The sequence below is a fragment of the Sorex fumeus genome, unplaced genomic scaffold, assembly GCF_029834395.1.
Source record: "Sorex fumeus unplaced genomic scaffold, SorFum_2.1 ptg000050l, whole genome shotgun sequence".
Classification (NCBI taxonomy): domain Eukaryota; kingdom Metazoa; phylum Chordata; class Mammalia; order Eulipotyphla; family Soricidae; genus Sorex; species Sorex fumeus.
Window position 1 is genome coordinate 11,317,755 of NW_026606107.1, and position 21,574 is coordinate 11,339,328.

Genomic DNA, 21,574 nt, shown 5'->3' on the forward strand with positions numbered 1-21,574 from the left:
ACATAGAAGACAGGTCAATGATTTATAACTCTGCTTTTTTAAATGTTCTTATGGTCAGAAAGTTAATTTTAAAGAATAAGTTGCATAAGTTTAATAGAATACAAAAGATGAAATACATCTAACTGCATATCAGATGGCATGTACTTAAATACCCTGTAAGAAATAGGACTCAAAAGAAGAGGAAAACCTCGTAATAGTTTCTTTAAAATATCACCATTGTGGGATCTGCGCGGGACGGGAACTGATCCCCACGGCTCGGCAACAAAGCTGAAGGGGACCCCTCTCCTCCTTCCAATCAGGTACCAGTGCAGGGACACTTTCCGGAGAGAAATATTCTCTCACTACATATGCCCTAGGAACCATAAGCTACCTTCTTAGATGGAGTCTTCTCTATTTTAGCTCAGCCACTAGAAACACAGTAGCCAATAACTCATAAGCCTATCTCAACTCACACTACATATCAAGCAGAATAGTAACAGTAAACGTGAAGGACTAAACCACACTTGTCACAATGGTAAAGCAACGCAAAAGCCCACCAAACTTTATTATTGAAGAGGCTAACCCAGAAGACATCAACAGTACTGTAGTGTTAGACAACCTCTCTGACAAGGAATTCAGAAGGGAGCTACTTAGGATGCTTCGGGAACTAAAAGAAACAATGGAAAGCAATGCCAATAAAAGACAAGAGGATTTGAAAGCAGAAATGAGGAAAATGCAATCGGAAATGTCAGACCTAAAAAACCTGGTAGGCGAATTGAAAAACTCAGTGGAAGGCCTCAGCAGCAGAGTAACAGCTGCTGAGAACAGAATCAGTGAGCTCGAAGATCAAGTTCAGAGACTCTCCAGAAAAGAGCAGAAAATGGAAAAGAGACTCACAATTCGGGAACAGATGGCAAGAGAAGATCGTGACGAAGCCAAGAGGGGTAACATAAGAATTATTAGAGTCCCAGAGGGAAAGGAAGAAAACGTTGATGAAGAATAAACTGTCAAAGACATCATTGCTACAACGTTTCCAGAGCTGACGAAAACTTGTGACCACATTCAGGAGGCCCGAAGGGTACCAGCTAGAAGAAATCCGAATAAAAATACCCCAAGACACATTCTGATCAAAATGACCAAAACCTGAGACAGAGACAAAATTCTGAAAGCAGCAAGATCGAAGAAAGAAATCTCTTACAAAGGAGCATCCTTAAAATTCACAGCTGATTTTTCTGATGAAACCCTCATGGACCGAAAACAGTGGTGGGACATAGTGAAAATACTCAGTGAAATAAATGCCTCTCCAAAAATACTTTAACCAGAGAGACTCTCATTCATAATAGAAGGAACAACACACAGTTTCACAGACAAGCAACAACTCAGGAACTTCATAGACTCAAAAACATGGTTACAAGAACAACTAAATGGGCTACTTTAAGGCACGACAGGCCCCTCAAATACACCAAATTTCAACAGAACAATGGGGCAAAATCCCATAACAATAATCTCTCTCAATGTCAATGGGCTAAACGCACCAATTAAAAGACATAGAGTGGCAGGATGGATTAGAAAATTGAACCCAACATTCTGCTGCCTGCAAGAAACACATCTCAATAGTCAAAGCAAACACAGACTCAGAGTCAAAGGCTGGAAAACAATCCTACAGGTAAACAGCTCCCATAAAAATGCTGGGGTAGCCATCCTTATATCAGACCACATTGATTTCAGAGTGAGGAAGGTCATAAGAGACAGTGAAGGCCATTTCTTATTGATCAAAGGATCTGTACAACAGGAAGAACTTACAATAATAAATGTATATGCACCTAATGAGAGACCAGCAAAGTACTTAAAACAACTAATCATAGATTTGGAAAAAGACATCAATAGCAAAACAATACTAGTGGGAGACTTCAACACCGCTTTGTCACCTCTTGATAGATCAACCAGGCTCAAGCTTAGCAAGGACATACTTCATCTGAGGGAAACAATGGAAGAAAGGGACTTAGTAGATATATACAGGACACTTCATCCTCAAAAAGCTGAATACACATTCTTCTCAAGCGTACATGGAACATTCTCCAAGATAGACCACATGCTAAGCCACAAAACATGCCTCCATAAAATTAAGAAGATAGAGATTGTATCAACAATCTTCTCAGACCACAATGCGCTGAAATTAGAAGTAAATCACACACAAAAACAGAAAACTAAATCAAACACCTGGAAATTAAACAGTGATCTATTGAACAACGAGTGGCTTAGAAAAGAAATCAAAGAGGAAATCAAAAGATTCCTAGAAACGAATGAAAATGAGAACACGAGTTACCAAAACTTATGCGACACAGAAAAGCTCTGTTAAGAGGAAAGTTTATAGCTCTACAAGCATTCCTCAGGAAGGAGGAGCGAGCACACATAAGTAACCTAACCTCACAGCTTAAGAGCTTGGAGAAGGACCAAAAAAGGAGCACAACCCGAACAGGAGGAAGAAAATAATAAAACTCAGAGCAGAGATTAATGAGATGGAAACCCAAAAACAATCCGAAAGATCAATGAAACCAAGAGCTGGTTCTTCGAGAAAATTAACAAGATTGATAAGCCTTTAGCAAAACTCACAAAGAAAGGGATAGAGAAAACCCTAATAAACCGAATCAGAATTGAAAAGGGGGTCATTACAACAGAAACTACAGAAATTCAAAGGATCCTCAGGGAGTACTTTGAGAAGCTTTATGCCACAGAACATCAAAATTTCGAGGAAATGGATAAATTCCTAGACTCCTACAGACTCCCAAGGCTGAACCAAGAAGACCTGGAATACCTGAACAGACCTATCACCATCAAGGAAATTGAAATGGTAATAAAAAGTCTCCCTAAGCACAAAAGTCATGGCCCAGATGGACTCACTAGTGAATTCTTCCAAATCTTTAAAGAGGATTTACTCCCAATCCTTTTTAAATTTTTCCACGAAATTAAAATATCAAAAACACTTCCAAACAGTTTCTACGAAGTAAATATCACACTGATACCAAAAGTAGACAGAGATACCACAAAGAAAGAGAATTACAGGCCGATATCCCTGATGAACACAGATGCAAAGATCCTCAACAAACTACTAGCAAATAGAATCCAACTACTCATCAAAAAGATCATACACCATGACCAAGTAGGATTCATCCCAGGGATGCAAGGATGGTTTAACATTCGGAAATCAATCAACATAATCCATCACATCAACAAAAGAAAAGATAAAAAGCATATGATCATATCAATAGATGCAGAGAAAGCATTTGACAAGATCCAGCACCCCTTTATGATGAAAACCTTAGCCAAAATGGGTATAGAGGGGACTTTCCTCAACATAGTTAAAGCCATCTACCACAAGCCTACAGCAAGCATCATCCTCAATGGGGAAAAACTGAGAGCTTTCCCTCTAAGATCAGGAATGAGACAAGGATGCCCACTATCTCCACTGCTGTTCAATATAGCACTGGAAGTACTTGCAATAGCGATTATGCAAGAAAAATATATTAAGGGCATTCAGGTAGGAAAGGAAGAAATCAAGCCCTCACTATTCGCAGTTGATATGGTAATATACTTAGAGAACCCAATAACCTCCACCAAAAAACTCCTAGAAACAATAGACTTATATAGTAAAGTTGCAGGCTATAAAATCAATATCCAAAAGTCCATGGTTTTCCTATACAGAAACAGTGAGAGAGAAGAAAGCTACATGAAAAAAATGATCCCGTTCACAATTGTTCCCCAGAAAATCAAGTACCTAGGAATCAGCTTAACTAAGGAAGTAAAGGACCTGTACAAAGAAAACTACAAAACACTACTTCAGGAAATAAAAGAGGACATGAGGAAATGGAAAGATATCCCCTGCTCATGGGTCGGGAGATTTAACATTGTCAAAATGGCAATACTACCGAAAGCATTGTATAAATTCAATGCAATCCCTATAAGGATACCCATTACATTTTTCAAAGAAATGGAGCAAACACTCCTGAAATTTATATGGAGCAATAAGCCCCCACGAATAGCTAAAGCAATTCTTGGGAAAAAGAAAATGGGAGGAATCAACCTCCCTAACTTCAAACTGTACTACATAGCAGTAATAATTAAAACAGCATGGTACGGGAACAAAGGCAGAACTGCAGACTAATGGAACAGGGTTGAATACACTGACATCTCCCCTCAACCATATGATCATCTAATCTTTGATAAAGGTGCAAGTAATGTGAAGTGGAGTAAGGAAAGTCTCTATAACAAATTGTGCTGGCATCACTGGACGGCTACATGCAAAAAAGTGGGCTCAGAACTCTGCCTAAAACCATGTACAAAAGTAAGATCAAAATGGATTAAAGACCTCAACATCAGACCAGAAACTATAAGGTACTTTGAAGACAAAGTTGGCAAAACCCTCCATGACATTGAAGCTAATGGTATCTTCAAAGATGCCACGTCACTGGCCGAGCAAGTGAAAACAGAGATAGATAAATGGGACTATCTTAAACTACGAAGCTTCTGCACCTCAAAAGAAACAGTGGCCAATATGCAAAGACAGTCTACAGAATGGGAAAGGACATTTGCCGAACACACATCTGACAAGGGGTTGATATCAAGGATATACAAAATACTGGTTGAACTCCACAAGAAGAAAACATCCAACCCCATCAAAAATGGAGCAATGAAATGAACAGAAACTTTCTCAAAGAAGAAATCCAAATGGCAAAAAAGCACATGAGAAAATGTTCTACATCATTAATTATCTGGGAGATGCAGATCAAAACCACAATGTGATACCATCTCACACCTCAGAGACTGGCCCACATCCAAAAGAACAAAAGCAACCGATGCTGGCGCGGATGTGGCGAGAAAGGGACACTGTTTCACTGTTGGTGGGAATGTCGACTGGTTCAGCCTTTCTGGAAAACAGTATGGACGATTCTCAAAAAATTAGAAATTGAGCTCCCATTTGACCCAGCAATACCACTCCTGGGAATATATCCCAGAGAGGCAAAAATGTATAGTCGAAGTGATATCTGCACTTGTTTGTTCATTGCAGCACTCTTTACAATAGCCAGAACCTGGAAGAAACCTGAATGCCCAAGAACAGATGACTGGTTAAAGAAACTTTGGTAATCTACACAATGAAGCACTATGTAGCTGTTAGAAAAGATGAAGTCATGAAATTTATATACAAGTGGTACAACATGGAAAGTATCATGCTAAGCGAAATGAGTCAGAAAGAGAGGGATAGACATAGAAAGATTGCATTCATCTGGGGAATATAAAGAAACAAAATATGAGATTAATACCCAAGAATAGCTGAGATCAACACCAGGAGGATTACTCCATAGCTCAGAGGCCTGCCAGGTATTCTAGGGGAAAGGGCAGCTCAGATAGAGAAGGGAGCACCAAATAAAGGGTCTTTGGAGGATACTCCCAGGAGGGGAGATGCATGTTGAAAGTAGACTATGGACTGAACATGTTAGCCACTCAAAGTCTCTTTTGCAGACCACAACACTCGAAAGGAGAGAGAGAACACAAGGGTGAGATGGGAGGGATGGGGGTGGGAGGGATATTATCCATGGTGGTGGAAAATGGGCACTGGTGGAGGGATGGGTATTTGGTCATTGTATAATCGAAACCCAAGCACAAAAAATTGCAAATCTACAACTGTACCTCATGGTGTTTCACTAAAAATAAAAAAAAATATTACCATTGTAATTTCAGATATAATATCACAATATTTTTTCTGCTAAAATTGATTTTAACTCAACTCAGCCTGCCTGGCTTTAAGAGAAAATGTGACCGTAAATCCAATAAGAAATATTAAGCAGATAATATGAATTGCATATAATTATTTAAGTTTAATTAAAATGACTTTAGAGTTCTTCAGTCTTTAGATTAGAAGACTGATATGCATCAGGGCAGATTTTATTCCATTTATTTTTGTTATTTTGGTATGCGGGGACCAGAGAGCTAGTATAAAAGGTAAAGTGCTTGCCTTGCAGGGAACTAATACCAACTTGAACCTTTGACACCACATATGGTACCCCTTGCAACACCAAGAGTGATCCCTGGGCACTGAGTCACGAATAAGCCTTGGGCACTGTTGGTTGTGGATCAAAAACAAACAGGCACCGTCCCCCCAAACTACAAGGAAAGCATTTTAAAAGTGCAACTGAATTTTTAAAAGTGGGAAGAGTTGGACTTTTATGTCCTTATTTCTATGGGCAGGCTTCTAATAATCATTTAGAATAGAATTGTGTGTGTGTGTGTGTGTGTGTGCGCGCACACGCAAAGACTACAGAATTAATTAGACTGAAGGGCTAGATGAAAAATACAACTCTTATATTAAATCTATCTAGATAAAGAGGTCTTAGGAAAATAAACTATGACTTTTTGTAATTGAACTAAGTATTGAATGAGGAAACATCTTGAAATTTCTTCTCTGGTTTTAGGAAATTTTGGTTATATTGTGAAAATATCTTGGATGCATGATAAATTATTTCAAATATGTTTATGTTTATCTTGGATTATTAAATATTTCAACAAGTATAAATTGTAAAGAACTTTGCATGATACCCTTTCAGTAACATTACTGAAAACCACAAACCACAGTGCCTAACTGAAAGAGAGAGAGAGAGAGAGAGGAGAGAAAGGAGAGAGAAGAGAGAGAAAGGGAGGGGAAGAGAGAAAGAAAGAGAGGAAAATTGTCTGCCATAGAAGTAGGCTGCAGAGAGAGGGGGAGGAGAGGAGAGAAAAAGGGAGAGAGAAAGAGAGGGAGAGAGAGAGGAAAGGGGTCTGGTATACAGGTAGGCTGTGTGTGCGTGGGGGAGCAGGGGTACGCAGGAGAGAAACTGGGGTCATTAGTGTTGGAAAATGTGTACTGAAGAAATGAGTGTTGGAACGTTGTATGACTGAAACTCAATCATGAACATCTTTGACACTATATCTTATGGTGACTCCATTTTTTTAAAAAAACCTTACAATAATCAACAATAACTAGTATTAATCTAGTATATTGATTTTTATTTCAAGATATTTTCATAAACAAAGAAAAGATTACAGATGGTATTGTTTTTGCTGTAATTGCCGTACTTCTTGTATGTGAAAAGGTAATTATTGTTATTTAATTTTGGAGCAGGAATATTTGTAAGATTTTGTTGAAGATTTTTGCATTCATGTTCATTTGAGTTACTTTCTTTTTATGTGTGCTCTTTTCCTTGGCTTTTGGGGTTTTGGGGTTTTGAGTTTGTTTGGGGGCCATTTCCGGTTATGCTCAGGACGTGCTCCTGGCTCTATGCTCAGGGATCACTCCTGGCAGGCACAGGGGACCATATTGGGTGCTGGGGATTGGACCCAGGTTGGCCGCATGCAAGGCAAGCATCATACCCAAAGTACTATCTCTTGGACCCCCCTTGTTGTTTTTATTTCAAAAATTTGTTTTATAGGCTAGGCCCTCCCGTTGTTCGTCGATTTGCTCAAGCGGGCCCAGTAACGTCTCCATTGGAGACTTTGTTGTTACTGTGTCTGGCATATCGAATACGTCATGGGGAGCTTGCCAGGCTCTGCCGTGCGGGCGAGATACTCTCAGTAGCTTGTCGGGCTCTCCGAGAGGGGCAGAGGAATCGAACTCGGGTCGGCCATGTTGGCTGCGTGCAAGGCAAATGCCCTACCGTTGTGCTATCGCTCCAGCCCTATATTAAATACATTTGATAGAATTCCTCCCTCTTAAATTTTTTTGAGCAGTTTGATGATCAACAGAGCTATTAGTTCTTTGAAAGTTTTGTAGAATTCACTCAGAAAACAATGCTTCTGAGCTTTTGTTTGGTAGAATTCTGCTTACTTTTTTGGTTTCTGCACTTGTGTTAGTAACCAGGGATTTATCTCACTCATATAGTCTATGTGTCAGTAGTGCTGTTAAATCAACTGAGTTTCAGTTCAGTAATTTTCTACTTTTTGAAACATTGTACAATTTCAAGTATCTTTTACAGTATGGCCTGTTTTTACCCACAAAGTCTATATTCTCTTGCATAGTTTTTCAGATTTACTGAATTTATATCAAAGCTTTATAGAGTATTTATATATAAATATTTTTTCATATGTGTTAACATGTTATTCACTAAAGCTTTTGCTTTTTTCCGGATGGTTAAAGTCATAAAGTTAAATAACACTAATTAACATATATATCACAATCACCATCACGACCATCCTGTTGTTTGTGAATTGTCTCGAGCAGGCCCCAGTAACGTCTCCTTCATCCTAGCCCTGAGATTTTTTAAAAAGTGCCATATTCAAGGCTCTTTCAGCGTTAGGAGAATGAGACCCATCATTGTTACTGGTATTTGGCATATTGGGTACACCACAGGGAGTTTGCCAGACTCTGCCATATGAGCAGGTTACATTCGGTAGCCTGCCAGTTTGTCCAAAGTAAGAATGAGATAATAAGACCCAGAGACTATACATATATCATACTTCTTAAATTTCAATTTCCTTTTCCAGATGTTAAAATTGCTTAAATTTGGTTGTATTACACCATTAGGTACTATTTGGAAATAATGCATAAATTAGCAGGGGAGTAATAGAAAGATGTGTGAGAAAAAATACAAGGAATTGGGAACATAGTACAGAGGACACAGTTAAGATGCTTGTCTTACATGTAGCTGACTCTGCTTCTGTCCCCTGCACCACATATGGAATGACCCATGGGACAGGAATAAATTTTGTACACTACTGGTTGTGGTCCAAAAATTAAAAAAGAGACAAAAAGAACTATATTATAAATTCTATATATTGTATGCATTTTGAGCACATAATTTCATTCTGTGTAACTTTTAGTTCAACTTAAAGACTCATAAATTGCAAAATAAAATTAAACATTTATTGACATTGTGAATTTGAGTTTTTAATATAGTGGGGCTCTCCATTTTGCTAAAGTGAAAATTAAGTTAGAATTAAGCTATTTTGTTACATAAATACTCTCAATATTATACATGAGATCCTCTGGGTGTTGTTTAAAAACAAACAAACAAACAAACAAAAAAACTGGCCATGAGTCCTAAAACATTAATGTATGGTACAGCAACTTGAACAATAAATTAAAAGGGGTCTAGAGTGATAGCACAGTGGGTAAGGCGTTTGCCTTGCATGTGGCCGACCCGGGTTTGAATCCCAGCATCCCATATGATCCCAGCACCACCAGGAGTAATTCCTGAGTGCAGAGCGAGGAGTAACCCTTGTGCATCGCCGGGTGTGACCCAGAAAGCAAAATAAAATAAATAAATAAATTGAAATAATGTGCAAAACAATGTGTTATATTGAAAGGACTAACATAGTAAGCAATAAAGAGAGCTAACAGAAATGTCAACAAAAAAGTTATATTAAACTCTATATAAGTTAAGAACCAATTTTAAATGAAACAAGCTTTTGGGTTTTGAATTAAAAAAGGCAATAGAAACACATCTTTATTTTTCATAATTATTTTATTAATACATATATTAGTGAATAAAAAACATGCAATACAGAATCTGAAACTGAGTAATTAATACACATTTACCACTAAACTACAAAATTCCATCCTGAGCCATACAATTTCCTACCTTCTTATTTCCAAAGCATGCCAAGATCTGCTTTGGAGTATGTTCATTGTGAGATGATATAAGGTATCAAAGAGGTAAAATCTTCTCTGAATCCAAACATGAATATGTATTTAACAAAAATCCAAATACTTAAAGCACAGATAGCATAAATTATATAATATTCACAGAAGCATCACATAAAGTCACTTAATTATTGCCTTCGCATTTTTTCTTTTGCCCACACACATTTATCTGGGTAGTCTTTTTATTGCTCTGCTATTATATATTTGCATTGGTTTTAAAAAACATACTTATTTAAAGCACATTGATGGTTAGTGTAAGAAAGTCAATATCAATGACTCTTATAAGGCCTTCGCATAAAATTGCTCTGGTGTGATAATTGGCACATCGTGTATAAGGGGTTGCAGTCCAAATAAAATTTAACTTCCTCATACTTCTATGTGTTTTAGATCAATTATGCCAATTGAATTAACTTAAAAATCTAATAACTGTGGTAAGAAATTTACCTCAATATGACTACAAAATTGATTTGAAACAAACATGAATAAAATATCAATAAACAAACTGAAATAGAAATCAGAATGTTCATAAATGAATATTAGATATATATTCAAATATTCAGCCTTAATAGAGATAAAAAGTAATATTTAAAATATACATGTGGATTAAGCCTATTTAATTTTGCTATGACAGATCACAATTGGTATCTTATTGAGATACAGTGAATACCTACTTATAACTGTCATATTAAATTATAATATTAATAATTGCATATAATTGAGTATAGCCATAATATAGAATAACAACTTTGTCTATTTTTCATTGGTGGACACCATTTTCAGACCTGTATGTTAGTATATATTTCAAAATAAATCAAATAATTTTCCAAGGAAATATTCTTTATTGCTGAAAAAATTAATTTCTTGTAATTCTAGGACTAATATACTATGAATTCCATTTTGATATGGTCTTTGATAACATATAACTCTAGATATCCACTCATAGAAAGAATTTGCAGTGTGATGAAAAAGACCGTGAAGGATATGAAACTTTATAAATTGCAGGTTTCCAAGATAGGACTCAGAGGAAGCTTAGGAAGAGAATGCATAGGGAAAGGTAACTGGGCTTATATCCCTTGCTTCTTTTGTTGCTTTTAGCCTGCTTTCATTTAAAGTCTTTCGGGTACAGACCCAGAAGAGGCTACCATTTATTTAATATTATAAACACAATCTAATTCTGATCATACAATCAGAGTTAGAAAGAACAAGAAAAGTCTATTTGTTCATTCCTGTATCTTTATCATTCCTGTATAAAATCTTAATAAAACTTTAAGTATATCTTAAAAGCTACTTATAACTCAATAAATCACACCATCAGAAAAATCCTAAATATTTAACTGTTACCCCTATTCTGATTTTCATTATGATAGATAGCAACTATTTATACCACTAAAATTATTTTAAAATATTTCCATTTCTTGTTTTATATCCACTTTTTAGCTATTTTATGTGTATATAGATCTTAAGTAAATATATGGAGAAAAATTGAAGTAACTAAAATAGAAGGAAAACTTTCACTTATATTTACAAGTGTTTAGAGAGAAAAATGTTCTAAAATATACTGGAAGCTCTGATTTTGTCATTCTGAATTTTCTTATCTACCCTAGATTTAAAGCCATCATCAATAACAATAACAACACATACACAGATTCATATATCAGTAAGTTTTAAACATCATTAGACCTTAAAATTGCACATGCTAAAAAAGAACAGGAATTATTCCATGCATCTAAAATATCAATATGCTCCAAATGCCCTTAAGACATTAATAAACACTGAAGTGAAAAGGTAAATAATACTAAGTAGCTTGAAATATCATTAAATACTAATTGTTAAAGGTTGTGAAGTTATTCCACACAACAAATCAAGTATGATTAAAACTGCCTCACAATGGGAACAATGCATTTTCAAAATTCTACATAACCTATTGTACACATGAAAGAAAACTATCAACATTCAATGTATACCTTCACCAATTTAAATATTTACAATAGTTTGTATAAAAACATTTATACACCAATTAACCATAAATTATCTATTTTATGTTATACATTAAAAAAGACTATAATTTAATCAGAAATATGCATTCACAGCCCCAACTAAAACATCAGTTGTCTCTTGGTTTAAGTGTAATATTAAAACAAGTTATTTCCTCCTTTTTTCTATGGAGAAAAATTGAGTTAGTATTTCTATAAATTGATGAACAATCATACAAATACAATTTCCAGTTAATATGACAATAAAAGACAGCAACAGAAGGAAACTAATGTCCTCTTGGAATAGTACTATAGTATTCTTCCTTGGAAGATCATACTTGCTTCATAATTTAGCTTTTCTTTTGTTGGGATTTTGTGTTCTTATTTGGGTATTTTGAATTGACATCAAGAAATGATGAACATTATATTTCCTGTGCATCACCTTTTATTTTATACTGTAAGACATTTGATGTAGCTGTATAATTAAGTCTTTGGAAAGATTTCCTATGACTTAAATCTTACATCAGTGGATTTCTTTAGTAAGGTGAGCTAGAACTAAAAACAAATCTTATCTAATCAAGTGTGTAGTTTTATCTAAACTTATTTTTGTTTATGTTTACTGAACCTCTTTCAGTAATAATGTATTTAGCTGGCAAATCAACACGAAGCATTCTTGGTATTCTCTAAAATATAATTTATAGTAATTTGTAGTAAATGAATCATGCATTAAATTGATATATTTTGCCTGTGACTTTCTAACCTGCTATATGTAAATTCCAGAAATTAATAACGCAGTTTATATTGAAATGTAAGTTTAAATAGTAGATGAAATATGATTTCTGATATACCTTTACACTATATTATAAGGTAAATTAAAAAGGGCACCATTATCTGGAGCTGGAACGATAGTACAGTGGGTAGGACGCTTACTTTGCACCATGGCCAACACGGGTTCAATCTCCAGCACCCAATATGGTCCCCTGAGCCCCGCCAGTAGTGATCCCTGAGTGCAGAGCCAGGAGTAAGCTCTGAGCACCGCCAGGTGTGGCCCCAAAACCAAAATAAACAAAGGCCCATTTTAGCAAATACTTGATTGATTTGGTCACAATATTGCACTTTTGTGTCTCGAACTCTACTAAAGAGTAGAGAAATGTGTTACATATGTTCTTAATTGGAAATATATATATACAGATATTATCAACAGAAAATAGATTCTTAAAATAAAACTAGAAGGCATAAAAAGTCAATTTTATGAGGGAAATTTACACTCTCTATTATACATTTTCAAAGATAGCAACATTAAAAAATTGGAGATAAACTTCAAACAAATTTCAAACAAAAAGACAAATAGGCTACTATGTTAAGCTTTCTAATTCTATATGAATAGAAGTTTACATAAACTAAAGATTATTTGAAAAATTAGATACTTGCTAAGTTTCCATTTGCTTTGTCCTGGGTCCACAAACATCAGAATGCAAGAAAATCCACAATATTGTGCATATTTGTAAAATATAAAAAAATTAATGTACTAAATTAATATATACTACATATTAATACCCATCATTAACATTATTTCTATGCAAAGAATTAAGAACTTTTCTTATCATTTATAATGAAGTTAAGACAAACTGTAAATTTATTTTTGAGTATTAACTAGGGGTCTTGCTGTAGACTTTGATCTGGCATATTTTTATATTTACAGAGTTATTTAAAACCTTAGTCTTACATATGCATTAAAATTGAACAGTAAAATTAAACTTTTATTATTTACATTTTGTTGCAAAATGTGAAATAACCACTTAAGATTTTTAAGGGACATTCTTCTATAATGATATTTTCACCTTTAGGGGGTCTGGCTTGTTGACCCTCAGTGAAAGTCTCAAAAGAACGGCATCAATTGAATTATCACTAAGATGAAATCTTTCAGACGTGGTATAAAACAGATTTTATACTACTTTATATTCATCAAGCATAAATAGTTCATTATTTCCAATACCTTACATCCGTCTTGTTCAAACATCCAGATGATGCAATGCTGCAAAGAGGGGCAGCAGCCTGTAGCAAAATTGGGCTGTGGTGAATTGCTGCAGCCTGTGCCTAGGGAGAACTATAGAAGAGGGCTGAAGACTTTGCTGGTCAGGGATCTGTGACAAAAAACAGTGCCTGTGCTAAACATAGATTGTGGTATACAGCCAGTATTTTTGAAGGCTTCCTAGCATGGTGTGACTGTCTGGGTCACTGAGAGTACTGTGACAGAGAGCAGTGGATTGTGCCAACGGTGAACTAGGTGGCAAGCAGAGACCTCTTTCAGGAGTCAGTGGTGAACAATGGGTGGTGACTGTGAAGGGCTGGTATGGTGACATAGAACAAAAGGCGGTGATTGTGAAGGGCTGGAATGGGTTAGCGAAGATGGCATCCAGCAGGCATCAGAATGACCTAGGATGAGACATTCTTGAGTGCAGTTGTCAGAAGCCTCTTCCACAGTTAGTTGAACTGTTATTTCTGCAGCTGTGGGGGTGGGAAAAATGATAAAATTTATCATTCAAATGTGTGTTTCTATTGCTTACTATAATTCACAATATAACAGGAAAGTTAATAATCTATACACCAATGCATCATACATTCAAGATTGCAATAATTTAATCACTCATACTTTACTAGTCCAGAAATAATTCCCAGAAAAGCATAAGTAATAAGAAGGGTCTTATTTTACTCTCCCAAATATAGATATTTCTAATTATGCTTGTGACCATAAACTATGATCATTGTTCTTTATACACCAGTTGAAATTTGGCTTTTAAAAATCAAGAGAGGACAAATAACTAAAATAAATCTGAAAAATAGTCCTAAAATGTAAAATGAACTAATCTACTCTAGCTATCCCACTGGTTAAGAACCCAATTAATTAATCTGAGAGTTAATATTAGGTAATTAAGAATACCATTTACTGAGCTTTAAGATATACCTTCCAAAATGAAATAAAATTGTACTTACAAGATTTCTGCATTCTTTATTTTTTGAAATCATAATATATCAGAGACTATAGTATAGATTCTTGTTTAAAAATTATGCTTAGTCTTAATCTGTATTAAAAGTTCTTTATCTCTAGTAATATTTAAAGTCTTTTAAAATTAAATGTAATTATATTTGTCAATCAGGAATTATCATGGTTTCTCTTTGCATAATATATTTTTGCTAACATTTTGCATGGAATCTTTTTGTATGTATACTACACGAATTAAATCCTACAGAATTTATATTTTAAACCTCTTTTTTAAAAAAATTTGATAATTTCTCCTTGTACTGGAACACTAATTCATATGTTGTTACTAATAAAAGGGATTTATATCTATCAGTTAATTTTCCTTTTAGTCATTTTTATGTCATTTATTCCACCATTTCTCTTTTGTTTTTTCTTTTATAAGGTACGAATATTTTCTATTGTAGTATTATAACTGGGGGTGGTGGTGACTAACTCCCACTGTCTGCTTAGGGATCACTGCTGGAGGGGTTCTGGGAACCATATGCAATGCCAGGGATGGAGTCCAGATGAGCTGCATGCTAGGGAAGTGCCTAACCCACTGTACTATGTCTTTGACTCTTATTATAATCCCTTCAATGATTTTTTCTATTAATTCATATGTAATGTAATTAATGACATATAAACATATTTACATATATAAACACATAACCTTATGAGTGTTGTTTGTCTATTGCTGGGCCTTTGAACTCAAAAGAGTCATTTTATATCTTATAAGCTTATGAGCTTATAAATTTATATCTTATAAGCTTATGTTTGACATCTTATACCCTAATTACAGTGAAACATAGAAAAACCACCTTATATACTTAAACTCATTCATACTTAAATAGATATTGCAGAGGCATATCTTATTATGTATGTTCATATTTATTTTATTTAAATTAGTTATGCCTATGCATATACACATATATAAAGCCCAGTATTTATATACAGTTGGAGCGATAGCACAGCGGGTAGGGTGTTCACCTTACAAGCGGCCAACATGGCCGACCCGAGTTCGATTCCTCCGCCCCTCTCGGAGAGCCCGGCAAGCTACCGAGAGTATTCGATATGCCAAACACAGTAACAACAAAGTCTCCAATGGAGACGTTACTGGGCCCGCTCGAGCAAATCGATGATCAACGGGAGGGCCTTTACCTTTTACCTTTATCAAATATATGTGTGCATATATATATATATAGTTTTGTTTATATATGTTATAGACGCAGTATACAATAAATAGAGAGGTAGATAAAAGCTTAATATATTTTTAATTTACTAGAATTAATGGGCTGGAGCGGTAGCACAGCGGTAGGGTGTTTGCCTTGCACGCAGCCAGCCCGGCCGAGCCGGGTTTGATTCCTCCACCACTCTCGGAGACCCCGGCATGCTACCGAGAGTATCTCGCCTGCAAGGCAAAGCCTGGTAAGCTCCCTGTGATGTATTCAATATGCCAAACACAGTAACAGTAAGTCTCAAAATGGAGATGTTACTGGGCCAGCTTGAGCAAATCAATGAATAACGGGAGGATTAGAATTAATATAAATGTTGCTGTCACTATGATTACACATAGCACTGTAGCACTGTCCTCCCGTTGTTCATTGATTTGCTCAAGCAGGCATCAGTAATGTCTCACAACAAATTGTCAGACTTGTTGTTACTGTTTTTGGCATATCAAATATGTCACAGGTAGCTTGCCAGGCTTTGCCATGCAGATGAGATACTCTTGGTAGCTTGCTGGGCTCTCTGAGAGGGGCAGAGAAATCAAACCTGGGTGGGCCATGCGCAAGGCAAATGCCCTACCCTCTGTGCTATCGCTCCAGCTCTGATTTCACATAATTACTTTTATTACATTTTAATTTCAATAAACTTCTTTATCATGTCCTTTAATGTAGAGATGTTAGCAGTGAATTTTTTTCAGCCTGTGGCTAATCGAGGGAAAATTTTTCATTTTTGTTTTTTTACAGAAAATTAAATATGCAAATCTAATCATTATTTTCTTTCAGTACACTGAGCATGTCATTTCACTGTCTTCTGGTATGCAATGTTTCTGATAAGTAGTCTGCTTTAAGTCATATTATGTTTCACTTTTAAACAAAAAGTTATTCTCTTGCTGCATTACGAAGTTTCATTTTGTCTCTGATATTATGAATAAGAGTTTGTGTGTGGATCTTTGTGTTAATCATATTTAGAACTTATCCAGTTTTTTGCCCAAATTAACTTTTAATTTTTAGTTTATTTCAAACTACAATTAGTGCTATTAGTGTGAATATTATATATCTTCCACACTCTTTTCATTCTGATACACTATTTACATAAGAATTGGTGGTATACTTATGTTATGTCACTGTCACTGTCCTCCTGTTGTTCATGGATTTGCTCGAGCAGGCCCAGTAACATTGTGAGACTTGTTACTGTGTTTGGCATATTGAATACGTCACGGGTAGCTTGCCAGGCTTTGCTGTGCAAGCTAGATACTCTCTGTAGCTTGCCAGGCTCTCTGAGAGGGGCCCAGGAATTGAAGGCGGAGGAACAGAACTCAGGTCAGTTGGGTCGGCCGATTGCAAGGCAAATGCCCTACCAGCTGTGCTATAGCTCCAGCCAACTTATGGCATGATTCATATTTATTACTCTACTTCATTTAATTTTTTCTTTTTAAACTTTAGAATGCATAATCATCAAAATAAAGATTTTCTGATTCTTATGCAAGTTCAAATACATTGTTATCCTCTTCTAGTGAACTTTCTATTTCAGTTATTGGAGCTTTTAAATCCAGAGGTATTTCTGATTATTTTAATTGAGATTCTGTGGTCTACATTGCTACTAATAATGGTTTATCTTGTACATAATTCCAACACCACACCCATCACCAAATGTACCCATCTCCTTCCCCCAACTAAAATTGGGTGCATCAGTTCTCCAATTATGTTGAATTTTTATCCAGATTTTTTATTTGGTCTTTTAAAAATAATCTTTCCTTTATTACCGTTCTGTATGTAATGAAAAAAATTTAATACTACCTCCTGTTCACTTTTAACAGTTATTTCCTTTAGATCTTTGACTACATTTATAATGCCTGCTTTGAACTCTGTTTTACTTGACTATCAGGAAGCATTTAATTAGTTTTGGTAACTTTTTTCCCCTCTACATATGTCATAGTTTCCTGCCTTTCTCATGTCTAACATTTTTGTCAGAGATTGAACATTTTAGATAATGCATACCATAAATTGTCAATAGCCCTCTTTTCAAAAGCTGGGCCTCTTCTCTAAGGTTATTTCTCAATATGCCAATCAACAATGCACAAAGGCTCAAATTAACCCAAACTCTCAACATTGTTTTATTTTCATTACTTTTTCTTTGCTTATTAGCAAAAGTTATCCTAATAAATGTGAAATAGTATCTCACTGTGGTTTTGATTATCATTTCCATAATTAATATTGATGTGCACCATCTTTTCTTCTGTCTATTAGCTATTTGTGCGTCACCTTTGGAGACATTTAACCGGTTCTTTGTCTCCTTACTAATTGAGTTTTATGAGTTGAAATTTTAAAATTAATTATATTCTGAACTTTAATCTTTATCATATATATGATATTCTCAGATCATTTCATATTGTATGTGTTCATTTTGACCCAGGTAATAACATTCTTTTTTAAAATTTTTATTAGTGAAACAACATGAGGTACACTTGTAGATTTAGAAATTTTTGTGCTTGGGTTTCAATTATACGATGATTGAGTACCCATCCCTCCACCAGTGCCCATTTTCCACCACCACTGATCTCAGTATCCCTCCCACTCTCCATCCTCTCATCCCACCCTGCCTCTGTGGCAGGGCATTCCCTTTTGTTCTCTCTCTCCTTTTGAGTGCTGTGGTTTGCAAAAGAGGCATTGAGTGGCAGTCATGTTCTGTCTATAGTCTACTTTCAGCATGCTTCTCCCATCTTGGGTGGATCCTCCTAATACCCTTTATTTGGTGCTCCCTTCTATATCTGAGCTGCCTTTTCCCCTAGCATGTGCGGCTGGCCTCCAAGCCATGGAGTGAACCTCTTGGTACTTATCTCGGCTATTCTTGGGTGTTAGTCTCCTATTTTGTTACTTTATGTTCCCCAGATGAATGCAACCTTTCTATGTCTGTCCCTCTCTTTCTGACTCATTTTGCTTAGTATGATACTTTCCATGTAGTACCACTTGTATGTGAATTTCATAACTTCATCTTTTCTAACAACTACATAGTACTCCATTGTAGATGTATCAAAGTTTCTTTAACCAGTCATCTGTTCCCGGGCACTCATTTTTTTCCCAGATTCTGGCTGTTAATAGCATTCTTAATGTACAAATATTTTGCCTTCCCCCCTTTCGTTATAGTTCATTTTATCTGTTTAATTTTAGAGTGTCTATTTGATGATCTATCCAAGAAATCTCGACAAATCCAAAGTACCAAATTCAATCTATGTTTATTCTAATATTTTCTAATTTTAGCACTAAATTTATGTCAAATAACTTGAATTAATTTTTATGCATGACTTATGGTGAGGATGCAACTTTTTAATTTGTGTGATACAGTGTTTCTAATATCTATTGCCCTGCACACACTTTTATAGTTTTTATAGTTCTATTTATTGTCTCACTGTCACTGTCACTGTTCTCCCGTCGTTCATCGATCTGCTCAAGCGGGCCCAGTAATGTCTCCATTGTGAGACTTGTTGTTACTGTGTTTGGCATATTGAATACGTCACGGGGAGCGTGCCAGGCTTTGCCATGCGGGCAAGATACTCTCAGCAGCTTGCCGGGCTCTCTGAGAGGGGCAGAGGAATCGAACTCGGGTCAGCCTTGTTGGCTGCGTGCAAAGCAGACGCCCTACCCGCTGTGCTATCGCTCCAGCCCATTTATTGTCTAAAGTTTCTTAATGTTATTTTTGATAGTGTTCCCTATTTTCAGAAGATCACTTTTTACATAATTAAATTAACATATCCCAAGTTTTAGAAGCCTAATCTATTTGGCTTTTGTTAATGTCTTTGGATCGCTGAAGCATCTGTGTGACAAACATGGTTATTCTCAGTGCTACTTGGGAAACCATGTGGTGGTAGGGATCAAATCTAGAGCCCTGTGTATGTCATGCATGCAACAAGGCCCCTTGGACTATATCCTCTTATAAGTGCTCTCAAATAAAGCCTCAAGCCGTCATATTGAACTTGAAAGAATTTGACTAATCCTTATAGAGTAGAAATCAGTAGAACCATAGACATTATGGTGGCATTGTGAAAGGGAATAACATATTGCTCAGACCACCTGGAACTTAAAATTCCATCCTTAACTTCAAAGAAGCAAAAGAAATAGTGACAAAAATGAAAGAATTAGTCACAGAAATAAATGGGGAAAGAAACCCAGAAAAGTACTCAATTATATCAAAGCCTTGTCTGAGATTGACCTTAGAGTAATATTCCTCTTGATAGTTAATGAACCACAGAAATATAATTGAAAGCTATTAACTAATATAGTAGCATATCTCAGCAACAGTAGTAAATAATCTAATAATTAAATCACCGATTTAGAAGGAAAAGGATATTATGTCATTAATAAAGGAGAGGGTATAAAAACATAAAAATAATGAAAGAGTTGTATATATTTATTTGGAAATAGCAAGAGGAAGAACATTCAAATTATATGAAATACAGAATGTGAGGAAAGGGAGAAAGGAAGCTAGTAGAAGAAAGAATACCTGAGAATCCTCTTTCACTACTTGTGGTCATGTCATCTGGTAGTCAATAAAAAAAATATCATGGATATTTCTCAAAAAACGACAGGAACAGTGCTTCCTCATTATCCAGACATTCTACTTTTGGCATCTACCGAAATGGCCCAAATATCAAATATCTAATTATATATTATAGGTAAATTAGTTGTGGTATATCTACACAATGAGATACTGCTCAAGTCTTAAGAAGAAAATTGGAGCTAGAAAATCATTATTTGGTCCACACTATCAATAATAAATTCTATGGTCTATAGTAATTCAGCACTATTCATAAGGCAAAGTAGTTGTGTAGTTGGTCACAGAAGAAGGATTTTAATCACCTGTGGAAAAAAGCCCTTTCTTTTGGACAGTGAGAGCTTCGAGAATTCCATCAATAAATTCTAGCTGCACAAATTACATGAAGATAATGATCACAGTAGCTATAAAAACAGGATGAAAATATCCACCTAAAAATCTATCAGCTTTACCTCTTAGTTTTATTTTCCTCATACCTAGGATGGTTTTGTTCATAGAACTAGCAACCTCTTGAATTTAAAATAAGCTATTTGGAAGAAGTTCTGGAGTATTATGAAATAGACTCCAGTATGCTAAGATTCCCCCCAAAAGTGGGCCAAGTTGCCACCCTGATGAAATCCCAGGCAGCTTCACTCACATCCCAAGAGCTGCTGCTATGCCTATGGCCCAACTTCACCACCTTATGACAGATCCCCACAGATAATGAAGCATAGAAAAATTCAGCTGTGAAGGTAGGTGGGAGTTTTACTGAAAACTCCAGAACTTTTCAGAGTTGGGATGGGTAAACTCTTCCCCTGCCCCCATACATCTGAAAGCCCTGGAATCCACATCCATATTCTACTGCCACCACCATGTAAACTCTGCTCAGTTGAATATTTTGGATTTTCTCAAGTGACATCTCCAAATTCTACAATAATCACATCCCAACTTTGTAATAATGGAGCACACCAGAATGGATGGGAATGTAAGGTAGAAGTCAACAAAGCTCAATTAACAAAAACCCTATAAATGAAGGCTCAACTAGCAACAACATGTTAGTAAACACCCAGACAACGATTTAAATGTGTCAAGGTCAGATGCAATAATTTTCACAACTTTTCTTTTACCAAAGTATTTTCTGATAAATCCATTATATATTTAGTGCTAACAAGCAATAAA

At 35.7% G+C, this 21,574-nt stretch overlaps 1 protein-coding gene across 1 annotated transcript in view; it reads right to left on the bottom strand.

Annotated features, from left to right (window-relative positions):
• Positions 1 to 13,461: 13,461 nt before the first annotated feature.
• The window catches only part of PCDH11X (protocadherin 11 X-linked), a 330,947-nt gene continuing 322,834 nt past the window's right edge, over positions 13,462 to 21,574 (bottom strand). Inside the window, exon 5 of the mRNA XM_056124116.1 lies at positions 13,462 to 14,130. Coding sequence (XP_055980091.1) covers positions 13,937 to 14,130 — 194 coding nt within the window. The 3' untranslated portion in view covers positions 13,462 to 13,936. The remainder of the gene's footprint in view (positions 14,131 to 21,574) is intronic.